The 12,990-nt window shown below is 46.2% G+C and overlaps 1 protein-coding gene across 1 annotated transcript; it reads left to right on the top strand.

Moving 5' to 3' along the window:
- The first annotated feature begins 374 nt into the window (after positions 1–374).
- LOC127346990 (glucose and ribitol dehydrogenase homolog) lies at positions 375–1,834 on the top strand. Its single transcript, XM_051373228.2, has 3 exons — positions 375–654; positions 740–1,496; positions 1,603–1,834. Exons 1-3 carry the CDS (start codon positions 397–399, stop codon positions 1,623–1,625), a joined length of 1,038 nt encoding a protein of 345 aa, XP_051229188.1. The 5' UTR covers positions 375–396; the 3' UTR covers positions 1,626–1,834.
- The last annotated feature ends 11,156 nt before the right edge of the window (positions 1,835–12,990 follow it).

Here is a 12,990-nt window from a genome sequence, read left to right as displayed (position 1 = left end):
CACATCCCTTTCTAAAATCTACCCTTCGATTGTCTCTAAACCTGGGACATTACATTTGTCCCCGTGAGTTTAGGGCGGTGATGGCTCCGCATGCTCTCCAACTCATCCCGTAACAAATTTGCGTAGTAAGTTTGCTTGTAAGTGTAGCTTATTGTTTTTTTTGGATTTCTACAGAAGCTTTACGCCGACGAGAAACACGTAGCAGCTTGGTCCAACTCTAAGCGGCGTGCGGTGCAGCTGACAGTTCACTGGGTGACTCGAGACACGGCCAGTTCGGCCGCGTGGCGGCCACAGCTGCGAGACCCCCGCCACGTCCGCCGCCACGCGCCACACGCGTCCACCTCCGGCGCTCCTTTATATCTGCCTCTCGCCACCTCTGGCCTCCTCCACCGTGCCATGCGCGCACTCCGCCTCTTCCAGCAGTTTCATCTACTCCCACGTCAAGGCTACGCGCGCGCTCTCCCGGCCTGCAGGGCGCTAGCTTCCTTCGCCGCACCGTCGCCAAGACCGAAACAGAGTCCCAGCGGTAGCAGAGCAATGGCGTCGCAGCAGTTCCCGCCGCAGAAGCAGGACTCGCAGCCCGGCAAGGAGCACCTCATGGAACCCCGTCCAGAGGCCATCATCAAGAACTACAAAGCGGCCAACAAGCTCCAGGTGAGTAAAGTGTTCGACAGTACATGCAGGCGGGCGCCGGCGACATCTGTTTTTGTGATTCGGCTGATTTGTGTGCGCGTGGCAGGGCAAGGTGGCGCTGGTGACCGGCGGCGATTCGGGCATCGGGCGCGCGGTGTGCCTGTGCTTCGCGATGGAGGGCGCCACGGTGGCCTTCACGTACCTCAAGGGGCACGAGGACAAGGACTCGGAGGAGACCCTGCACGCGCTCCGCGACATCAAGTCCCGCGTCGGCGGCGGCGGCGGCGACCCCATGGCGCTCCCCGCCGACCTGGGCTACGAGGAGAACTGCCGCAAGGTGGTCGAGGAGGTCGCCAACGCGCACGGCGGCCGCATCGACATCCTGGTGAACAACGCGGCGGAGCAGTACGTGCGGCCGTGCATCACGGACATCACGGAGCAGGACCTGGACCGGGTGTTCCGCACCAACATCTACTCCTTCTTCTTCATGGCCAAGTACGCCGTGAAGCGCATGAAGGAGCGCGGCGGCGGCGGGAGCATCATCAACACCACCTCCGTCAACGCGTACAAGGGCAACACCACGCTGCTGGACTACACGGCCACCAAGGGCGCCATCGTGGCCTTCACGCGCGCGCTGTCGATGCAGCTGGCAGAGCAGGGCATCCGGGTCAACGGCGTGGCGCCGGGGCCGATCTGGACGCCGCTGATCCCGGCGTCGTTCCCGGAGGAGAAGGTGAAGCAGTTCGGGTCGGAGGTGCCGATGAAGCGCGCGGGCCAGCCCAGCGAGGTCGCGCCATGCTTCGTCTTCCTCGCCAGCGAGCAGGACTCCTCCAACATGTCCGGACAGGTCCTCCACCCCAACGGTAAGTTACCAACAAGTGTCGTTCGTTAACCTGCTGTATTATCTTCGCTTTGAAGTTGGTAATACGGATGCTAATTGATCGCGCGTGCTGTGTGCTTGGATTGCAGGTGGCGTCGTCGTCAATGGCTAACGGTGGTCGGAGAAGCACACCAGGAGAAGGGCCAAGTGTGGCGTCTTAAGAGTTAAGATGGGTAGCAAGTGTGCTGTGTGACTGTCTAGGCTGTGTAGCGAAGTGTCGGTAGTATGTGTCAGTTGTCAGTGTTGTGTACTGTTTAAGTTGAGGCTCCTGAACCGTGATGGGAGCGTGAATAAATAATGTGCAGGGAACTAGTATGATCCTGACTACCTCTTCCACCCGAGCACGATCATCTTTTTCCTTCTCTTTCGATGATGACAGAGTGGATATGAAGTGGAGATGTGTAATGTCCCAGGTTTCGAGGCGATCGAGGGGTAGATTTTGGAAAGGGATGTGCATTGTATTGTAAATTACGGGAAAATTTCGCGCTTTTAAAACAAAACTGCATCAAAGGGGGACAGGTTTCTCTCTCGATACCTTACAGGATTAGGGTTTCGAGAGTACGATGAACTTGTTCCTACTTATCTAAATTAGGGTTTTGAGAAGAGAGAAGTGATATTGCATTGAAATCTTAAGTTGCATGATTGAATCACAAGTTAAGTTGTATGATTGAATTCAAACCAAATTTGAATTTGAATTTCAAATTCAAACATCAAATGATTATCACATAATTCAAACTTGAGATGATTTATTAAACAATTATGAATAATAAAACACTTAGACAAAACTCATTAGAGAGAAACTTGAGCTTTATTGATAATCACACACATAATACATTGTCTTTACAATATTCAGAATTAAATTATGGAATTACAACACATTACAAGAATTGAATAAATAGAAACAGAAAAAGGAAAATTACAAGTCATTTAAATATCCTAAACTACATTGTTGATTATCAAGTAATACTTGCTCAAGAAGATCTTGATCTTCATAATGATCAGCACATTATTCCCTGCACACAAACACAAAGAAAAGAAAACAAGTGTTATGCCAAGTGGCATAGAAAGAAAGGAAATTGAGCAGATATGATCAACACTGCCGAAGCTGATCTGTCCACAGCACAAGTCCCAAGCTGAAGTTGCATACACACACAAGCAGGCAGCACACAATATTGGTGTGCATGCTCAACAGCACACCAGAGTTGCTGCATGCTCTCTGCACACACAGTGACCAGGGGAGTAGTACAGCAAGGCTGTCGACCATGAAGGAAAGGGAGAGGGCAAGTATAAAGGGTTTCCTGAAGCAAACCCTAACCATTGCATCGACAGCAGCCTCACAGGGCAAGTCACAAAAACACAAGAACACAAGAACAGCTTGAACAGCCACTGCTGTTCAACACATCTTCACCACCACAGCAAATAACCAAGAAGCATCAAGCCACAGGGAGGAGCAGGGCAAGCCAAACAAACCACCAGAAGCAAAACCTCTACACCAACATCAAATTCTAGGAGCTGGAGTGAGGTATACAAATCATCATGAACAAACCAGATGGTTTTGTTCATATATAAGCATAACAATAACCAGAGCCATTAAGCAAGTAATTGATTTAATTGTAGCATGACCAGTAGCAACTAAGCAAGCCATGAGCATTACAAGATGCTCATGTGCAAGCATATATGAACACACTTGAGCATCTGTCGAGCTTAGTAACTAAAACAGAGCCACAGAGAGGAATTAAGCAAGAAAGGAAAGCCTAGCAACCAATTAGATCAGAAATTCTTGCACAGAGATACAGCTGGGCTTCACAGCAGCATCACAGGCATAGCACAGCAGTTTAGCACAGCAGGAGCAGGCACCATGGCGCTGCAGAAGAGCACAAGAGCTCTTGTGCAGGCAAGCAAGGCACAGCAGTAGAGCTAGCAGAGGAAGAAGAACAGGCACGGAAGAGGAGCAGAAGAGGTGGCGAACGTACCGGGGTCGAGCAGGCAGACAACCATGGCGGCCACGGCGGCACACGCCAGGGCGCGGCGGCGCCAGGCCAAGCCAAGCCATGGCGGCGCCACAGCACCACCCCACCATGGCAGCACAGCCACGGCGGCGCCATCACGCCAGGAACCCTGGGAACCGCGGGATCACGCGGATCCCGTAACCCTAGCCATGGCGAAGAGGGTCGAGGACGAGCGGGAGCGGCGTCTGCTCCAGATCGACGCGGATGGAATGGATCGCCGTCACACGGCGGTTCGATTGCGCCCCATGGCGAGGGCCATGGCGGCCGGAGACCGCCGGAATCGGTCGATGACGGTGAGGGCGACGCAGGTCGCCAGAGAGAAAGGGGATTAGGGTTAGGTCGAGGCGGCGCGGGGTGGTGAGCGAATGAGCGACTGCTCGGGTCGGTTGGTCCCGAGCTGGTCTAACCAAACCCGCTGGGCTCCACTGACAGGTGGGCCCAGGGGCAATTGTGACTTTTCACAATTCAAATAAAAACCAGAAACTTTGAAATTCAATAGAAAATTGATAAGAGCTCTAAAAAAATAATTAAAAATATAAAAATCAATCAGCATAAAATTCTCTATCCAAATAAAATACCAAAGGGAATTTTTGAAGATAATTAAGAAAAAGGCTTAATTTGATGATTTAAATAATGATTTAAATCACACATATTATTTTCAATAAAGAAAATAAGTCCATTAATGTAATTGGACTACAAAAACACCTTGACAATATTTCAAGGTTGTATTTACCCTAAATAGAGAACCTCCAAATTGTTCTTAGTATTAACCTCTCACATAAAATAACAACGACTTCGGAAGGGGGGAACAAACCCTAAAATTGGAATCATGCATAATTGCTTCTTTAACCATTGCCCTTATCGGACAATGATGCTATTTTTCAGAGACAGAGGACAAGGGTCAGTCCAGACCTTCCAACTGCAAAACTTTGCAGTGTTCAGGCAAGTTCATCACTTGCTCATGTCATTTGAGTATTTCTATCAAATTACTTGCAAAGTACTATGGTTATCACTATTGCATAAAAACCAAAACCACTACTTTCATAACTATGAATATGACTATGTGGTGGGCAATGGAACCATGGATTGAGTTGATATGGTGGAGGTTCCATTGCAAGGGTTTATATCCATCTAGGGTTAAACAACAAATGTCGCCAGTGATTCTTGTGCCGTAATACCCGTGTTAACCATAAGATCCGGAGTGGGACGGAGTAGTCAAAAGTGTTTCCACCTCTCGTTCATCAACGGATGCGCTTTACCGTAGTACACTTGTAATCCAAGGGGGCAAGCTGGTGAGGCTGGGGAGTCCTAAGTCCCCACGGCATTGTCCGTAGTACACTTGTCGCCCGAAGGAGCAAGATGGTGAGGCTGGGGAGTCCTAAGTCCCCACGGTATTGCGGTCTATGATGGGTTGCAGCTACCGGCGAAGGAGTTTGGTTCGATCCCAGACTGTCGTCGTGGTCGGGGTCCACCCTGAAATATATGGGAATAATGGGACCGGCGAGGACCCAGGGTCAGGGCATGCAACAAAGGGTGGGTGTTCGAGGTAGCGGAGGAACATGATTGGCTAGACCTTATACCGGGCCTCACACCGAAGGAAGTGTGGACGGGAAAGCTGCCCGGTTGGCACCAAGGTTAAGATCTCTTATGGGTAAAGCAACACACCTCTGCAGAGTGTAAAGAACTGTGACCTGTCACTCCCTGTTCCAGGATAAGGAACTGCGAACGCGGCCGAAAAGGAGCTCCATGAAGTTCTAGTAAACCGGTGAAGGCTGACGGACATAGCTCTTGAAAATAAAAGCAATCCCTTGAAGAAATGTTTATCAAAACTTGCATTGGTATTAGACTTTCTGGTCTAATATCGTAGCTAGTGCATTAAACACCTCTTCTCTATAATGAACTTGTTGAGTACGCTCGTACTCATCCCAATCTTAAATCCCTTGCTTAGATTGTCTGAATCGTCTGGAGGAGGACTACGACCACACTGAAGGAGCCGAGATCATCGGCTATGAAGAACCAGACCTCTCTGGAGGTGTTGAAGGCGTAGACTATCTCATAGTCTACGGAACCGGGGAGGCTTCCGGAGGAGATTAGGCCTAGAACATCAAGAAGTAGTAGTAGCCGAGCAGCCCGAACTCTTAGTATTTAGCTGCTCGAGAGTATAAATGTACAACTTAATGAGACATCTATATTGTAAGCTAAGTTGGGTTCGCCTCGAACCCAGGAGTATTCCTCTTAGGACCCAAGAGGAGCTCCGAGACGATATGTGTATGATATTTGTAATAATAAATGAATGAGTTATGGACCTGCTATGTTCTGTTGTACTACTCTGAGGGATGTAATATTTGCGGAATGGTACTTCGTAAATGTTATATCAACGACTGGCATACTACAACATGCAGTGGTATGCAGGGTCACCACAGTTGGTATCAGAGCAAAAGCTTTGACCTTAGGTTGGAACCTAGTAAATGGGACCAAACGTTAGGAGTCAAATAGGACTAGTAAAGAATTCTCTAAAAATATGATGTATATTCAATTGAGAATACAACAATCATATCTTTTAGTGCGATAATTCTTTATTATCTCTATTATGATGCATTATTACTAATCTTATAATCTTTCAATTTCTACAGCCAGCATGGCAAGTTCACGTCCGGGACGAAACGTGAAAGTGATGGATTCCACACTGAGTGAATATGAAGGAGGACTTGCAGATATTCTACGTGCCATGTTACTTGAATTTGGGTGTGATCCCCAGATCCAAGTAAAGAAATACATGTACTACGATGGTACTGTATTGGTAAAGTGTAGGGTAGGACTGTGACTTCCCGAATCTTTGGGAATGAGCGTAGTAATGCCAGCAGGTGAAGCCAGAACTATCAACACAGCCTACCATATAGCCGTTATGAGAGCTATCACCGATATTCGGGAGCATAAGACGAAAGAGCTTATGGGTTCCGAATTCACCCACATTCCTCATATGCAGGAGGAAGAGGATCCCATGCTTAACCACTTCAAATATGCAAAACGCAAACCAATAGCAGCTGCAAAATATATGGATAATAGCCGCAACTTAATATCATTGCTCTTTCAGTTGAACCATCATCTGACGGGAGCAATTGATACGATGCTAGAGGAGTTTACTGAACCCAAGGAGGAGACTAGGGGGAAAGAACCTATGGAGAATGTGGTGCACACACCAGTTTACTCAGCTGGTGACTACATTAGTATTGATCCTCTTGAGCGTGAAACTACACCTGTTACACCTGGGAACTATCTGGGTAGTTCCTATGGGGGATATGAGGGTGGAGAGGAATCCAGAAACAATCAGCGTTCCGAGACTCCTATAGAAAACTCCACGGGTTGGCGTTGGGGATCTGATACTGGAACTCATAGTACTTCAGTATATTATGACGGGGAGATGAATGAAGACGCCACGACCCAGAACCAGAATTATCCTAGTAATGGAGGAGTTGATGGAGGGTATCCGACACAGGTTGAGTCGGATACAAATGTTGGAAATACTTATGGTGGAGCTACAGGGGAGTACACCCGATGGGTGGACTATGATGCACTTAACGACCAGTTTGTGAACACTGATTTCTCCCTAGGATCATCGTCCGATTCTGATTACCAGCCGACGGGGAGACCTTATGTTCCAGGGTCTATCAGGAGGACGACACGTTCGACCGGATGGAAGCCTGGGATGTACCGGGAGTGAAGATCGACTAGAGTCCACCAAGGAAGGCGGGACTACAATACACAAGTACCACATGTATTGTAGTGTGTAATATTTGTAGAAATTTGTACATACACTTTAATAAGTGAGTTTGCATACTCACATCGACTTGAGTATTGTAATAAGACCACTTAAGTATGTATATACATGGTATATGTTTTGTATGATTTGGATTTGCTTCTTGATTTCCATTGCGTGACTAGTTCTGTGCACAAAGTTGAGCTCAGAAAACTTGCGCATGGAGTAATTATGAGTATCATCTTGTGTTGCAGAACTAGGGGGTTATGTCGGGAGCGTTAGGAGAGGAGACCGAAGCGCAGCGCATGGAGCGCGAAGCGAAGCAAAAGGAAGAGGCTGATGAAGCAGCCAGAAATCAGTTTCCACCACCACCACCACCCATGACGCAGCAGAATTTCGTCCAGTACATGCAGCTGGTAGAGGAGAGACAACGTGTAACGTTGGAGCAGCAGAATAAATTCTTCCAGGAGCTGCTGCAACAGAATCGGGTAGAAAGACCCGAGAATCAGGGAGTCACCCTAGCAGACTTCCAGAATACCAAGCCTATATCTTTCGCATAGCGCCCGAGCCAATGGACGCGGAAGATTGGCTTACGGACACCGAGCGAAAGCTCAATACCGTTGGTTGTAACGACCAGGAGAAGGTCCGTTATGCTACACACCTGCTGTGTGGACCCGCCGCATCATGGTGGGACAATATCGTAGCCGTTTATCCGGCTGGAAAAGTGTTTACCTGGGAGGAGTTTGCAAGGAAGTTCAGGGAATCCAATGTCCCTGAAAGTATTGTGGAATTGAAGCGTCGAGAATTCGAAAGTCTCGAGCAGAAGGACAAGGCCATCCTGACTTATGTCAGGGAATTCTCAAAGCTGTCCCGGTATGCTGTTGAAGAAGTCAACACCGAGGACAAGAAAAAGAAGAGGTTTTTGAGGGGGTTAAGTCCCCAGTTCAAGGTACAGCTCCGGATGATGAGAGCGACGGAGTTTCAAGAGTTGGTGGATGCCGCCATCACTCTGGAAGATGATTTCAAACAACTGCAGGAGGAAAAGAGGAAGAAGGCCAAGTTTGAGCCTAAGAGGTTTTCCAATAACAAGCCTAATACCAGCTTGAATTTCAAGCCAAGATACAACAACAACAACAGCAACTACTACGGTAGTAGGGAGAATCAAGCATTTCAGACTGCAAATCAAATAGTTTGCCGTATTTGTGGAATTAAAGGACATACTTCGAAGGACTATCGCAAACCCAGAATCATTTGCTTCGGGCGTCGTCAGGAGGGGCACATGATGAAGGATTGCCCCAATAAGAAGAATGGAGGAGGTCAGTCTGGAGGAGGTGGAAGCCGAGGAGGAAACACCGGAGGGAACTGGAAGAATAAGAAGCCCTTCGGCAAGCTGAACTGCACTAATCTGGAGGAGGTGGTCAACTCCGATCAGGCGGTGATAGTAGTAACCCATACCAAACAAAAACAAGTCATCATGATCAATAAGTGTGCGTTTAACGCAGACCTGTTCATTTTACCGATGAAGGACATTGATGTCATTCTTGGTATGAACTGGTTAGAAGCTAATGGAGCATTGATCGACTGTGTGAACAAGATGGTATCTTTGAAAAGCCCCGATGGAAATAGAATGATCTACCAAGGCGACAAACATACACAGATAGAAGTTGAGCTACAGCTGAACAGCATGAAGGAGGTGAAATTAGAGGATATACCTGTAGTGAATGAATTCCAGGATGTGTTTCCTACGGAATTACCAGGTATGCCACCAGATAGGGAGATAGAATTCACTATCGACCTAATTCTAGGAACAGCTCCGATTGCAAAAGCACCATATAAGATGGGCCCTAAGGAGTTGAAAGAACTTAAGGAGCAACTGGACGACTTGGAACAGAAAGGATTCATACAAGAAAGTGTTTCACCATGGGGATCACCTGTGATCTTCGTGGATAAAAGAGATGGAGGAAGAAGGATGTGTGGAGACTACAGGAATCTGAACAACGTCACAATCAAGAACAAGTATCCACTTCCAAGAATACAAGATCTATTCGATCAAGTTAGAGGCGCAGGAGTCTTTTCCAAAATTGATCTAAGATCCGGTTATCACCAGATAAAGATCAAGAAGGAAGATGTTCCGAAAACTGCCTTCGTTTCAAGGTATGGACATCATGAATACCTTGTAGTGCCTTTTGGATTAACCAATGCCCCAGCAATTTTCATGAATCTCATGAATAAGATTTTCATGCCATATCTAGACAAGTTTGTCATCGTATTCATTGATGATATCTTGATCTATTCCAAAGACAAAGCCGAACATGCTGAACATCTGAGGTTAGTGTTGCAAACACTAAGAGAACATCAACTCTATGCCAAGTTTAGCAAGTGTGAATTTTGGCTTGATCAAGTGGAATTTCTTGGTCATGTCATCAGTAAAGATGGAATAGCTGTTAACCCGAGCAAAGTAGCAGCAGTTCTAGAATGGGAAGCACCCAAGACTGTCAAGGAAATCCGAGGATTCCTAGGAATGGCAGGATATTATCAGAGATTCATTGAAGGATTCTCCAAGATAGCAGGACCAATGACAAAGCTGTTAAGAAAGAACACACCATTCGTGTGGTCGGAGGAGTGTGAGAAGAGTTTTCAAACTCTGAAGGAGAAACTCACCACGACACCGGTGTTAGCAGTTCCGGAAGTTGGTAAGGATTACACCGTGTACTGTGACGCATCCAAGCATGGATTGGGCTGCGTGCTCATGCAAGATCGGAAAGTGATATCTTATGGATCGAGGCAACTCAGACCTCATGAAGTAAACTATCCAACACATGACTTGGAATTAGCAGCAGTTGTATTTGCACTCAAAACCTGGAGACATTTTCTCTATGGAGCCAAGTGTGAGCTCTATACAGATCATAAGAGTCTCAAATACTTCTTTACTCAGAAGGAACTCAACATGAGGCAGAAAAGATGGCTAGAATTAATCAAGGATTATGATTTGACCATCAATTACACTCCAGGAAAGGCCAATGTGGTAGCAGATGCCTTGAGTAGGAAGAGCACCGGAGGAGTGGAACACGAGATATCACCGGAGTTGAGGAAGGAAATAAGTCAAGCCCAAATACAACTTTGGGAGAAGGAAGCTCATGAAGGACTATCGGCTTTGCAAGTAGCCGATGAGCTAAATGTCAACCTGAAGAATGAGATAATGATGGGTCAGTTGGACGATCCATTCATCGTGGAGGAGATGAGAAGGATAGATGAAGGAAGACCATCAGAATTTCATTGAGGAGAATCGGGATCATTATGGTTCCAGAAAAGGATTTGTGTTCCGGATATTGCTGAAATCAAGGAAGTAATACTCCGGGAAGCCCATCAAACACCATATTCCATACATCCGGGAAGTACAAAGATGTACATGGATCTAAAGGAGCTATTTTGGTGGAACAACATGAAGAGAGAGATAGCACAATATGTGGCGGAATGCCATACCTGTCAAAGAGTGAAGGCTGAACATCAGAGTCCAGCAGGGAAGTTACAACCTCTACCCATTCCAGAATGGAAATGGGAGGAGATAGGAATGGATTTCATCACCGGACTACCCATGACCAATAAAAAGAAGGACATGATATGGGTAATCGTGGACCGGTTGACGAAAAGTGCACACTTCTTAGCGGTAAACCAGCAGGATAAAGGAGAGAAACTCATCGATCTTTACATCAAAGAGATCGTGAGTAAACATGGAGTACCCAAGAAGATCGTGTCGGATCGAGGATCCGTGTTCACGTCAGCATTTTGGAAGCAACTACACGAAGCTTTAGGATCCAAGTTGGACTATAGTACCACCTATCATCCCCAGACAGGTGGACAAACAGAGAGAACTAACCAGATCCTAGAGGATATGCTCAGGGCTTGTGCCCTAGACTTCGGGGGATCATGGGAGGAGCACTTACCACTAGCAGAGTTTTCATACAATAACAGCTATCAAAGCAGCATCAAGATGGCACCGTTTGAAGCTCTGTATGGAAGAAAGTGTAGATCACCGATATGTTGGTATGAAGCCGGAGCAAGCAAAGAGTTCAACCCTGATTATGTCAAGGAAAAGCAACAAATCATTGACATTATCAGGGATAGGCTCAAGATAGCCCAGAGCCGACAGAAGAGTTATGCCGATCAAAAGAGGAGAACATGGGAGCCACGAGTTGGAGACATGGTATATCTTAAGGTGAGCCCGATGAAAGGACTTCAGAGGTTTGGAGTAAAAGGAAAGCTAAGCCCTAGGTACACCGGACCTTTCAAGATTCTGAGTCAAAACCGAGGGTTAGCCTTCGAATTGGAACTACCGGGAAGGTTATCTCAGGTTCACAACGTATTCCATGTGTCGCAACTCAGAAAATGTTTGAAGACCCCAGATGAACCAGTATCACATGAAGAGCTCGAGTTACAACCAGATTTGACATACATCGAGAAGCCAGCGAAGATTCTCGAGGAGAACTGGAAACAACTCAGGAATCGAGCGATAAAGTATTGCAAGATACAATGGAAGCATCATCCCGAGAGGGAAGCCACCTGGGAAAAGGAGTAAGACCTGAGGAAAACATACCCCGAACTTTTCAGGTATTACAACCACAACTTCGGGACGAAGTTTTCTTTAAGGGGGAAAGGCTGTAATGTCCCAGGTTTAGAGGCGATCGAGGGGTAGATTTTAGAAAGGGATGTGCATTGCATTGTAAATTACGGGGAAATTTCGCGCTTTTAAAATAAAACTGCATCAAAGGGGGACAGGTTTCTCTCTCGACACCTTACAGGGTTAGGGTTTCGAGAGTGCGATGAACTTGTTCCTACTTATCTAAATTAGGGTTTTGAGAAGAGAGAAGTTATATTGCATTGAAATCTTAAGTTGCATGATTGAATCACAAGTTAAGTTGTATGATTGAATTCAAACCAAATTTGAATTTGAATTTCAAATTCAAACATCAAATGATTATCACATAATTCAAACTTGAGATGATTTATTAAACAATTATCATTAATCAAGAATATGAATAATAAAACACTTAGACAAAGCTCATTAGAGAGAAACTTGAGCTTTATTGATAATCACACACATAATACATTGTCTTTACAATATTCAGAATTGAATTATGGAATTACAACACATTACAAGAATTGAATAAATAGAAACAAAAAAAGGAAAATTACAAGTCATTTAAATATCCTAAACTACATTGTTGATTATCAAGTAATACTTGCTCAAGAAGATCTTGATCTTCATCATGATCAGCACATTGTTCCCTGCACACAAACACAAAGAAAAGAAAACAAGTGTTATGCCAAGTGGCATAGGTTAGAAAGAAAGGAAATTGAGCAGATATGATCAACACTGCCGAAGCTGATCTCTCCACAGCACAAGTCCCAAGCTGGAGTTGCATACACACACAAGCAGGCAGCACACAATGCTGGTGTGCATGCTCAACAGCACACCAGAGTTGCTGCATGCTCTCCACACACACAGTGACCAGGGGAGTAGTACAAAGAAGGTCATCGACCATGAAGGAAAGGGAGAGGGCAAGTATAAAGGGTTTCCTGAAGCAAACCCTAACCATTGCATCGACAACAGCCTCACAGGGTAAGTCACAAGAACACAAGAACACAAGAACAGCTTGAACAGCCACTGATGTTCAACACATCTTCACCACCACAGCAAATAACCAAGAAGC

Source organism: Lolium perenne, chromosome 1 (assembly GCF_019359855.2).
Source record: "Lolium perenne isolate Kyuss_39 chromosome 1, Kyuss_2.0, whole genome shotgun sequence".
NCBI lineage: Eukaryota > Viridiplantae > Streptophyta > Magnoliopsida > Poales > Poaceae > Lolium > Lolium perenne.
Note: the sequence above shows the minus strand (reverse complement) of the source record. Positions and strands in the feature narration are given on the sequence as shown.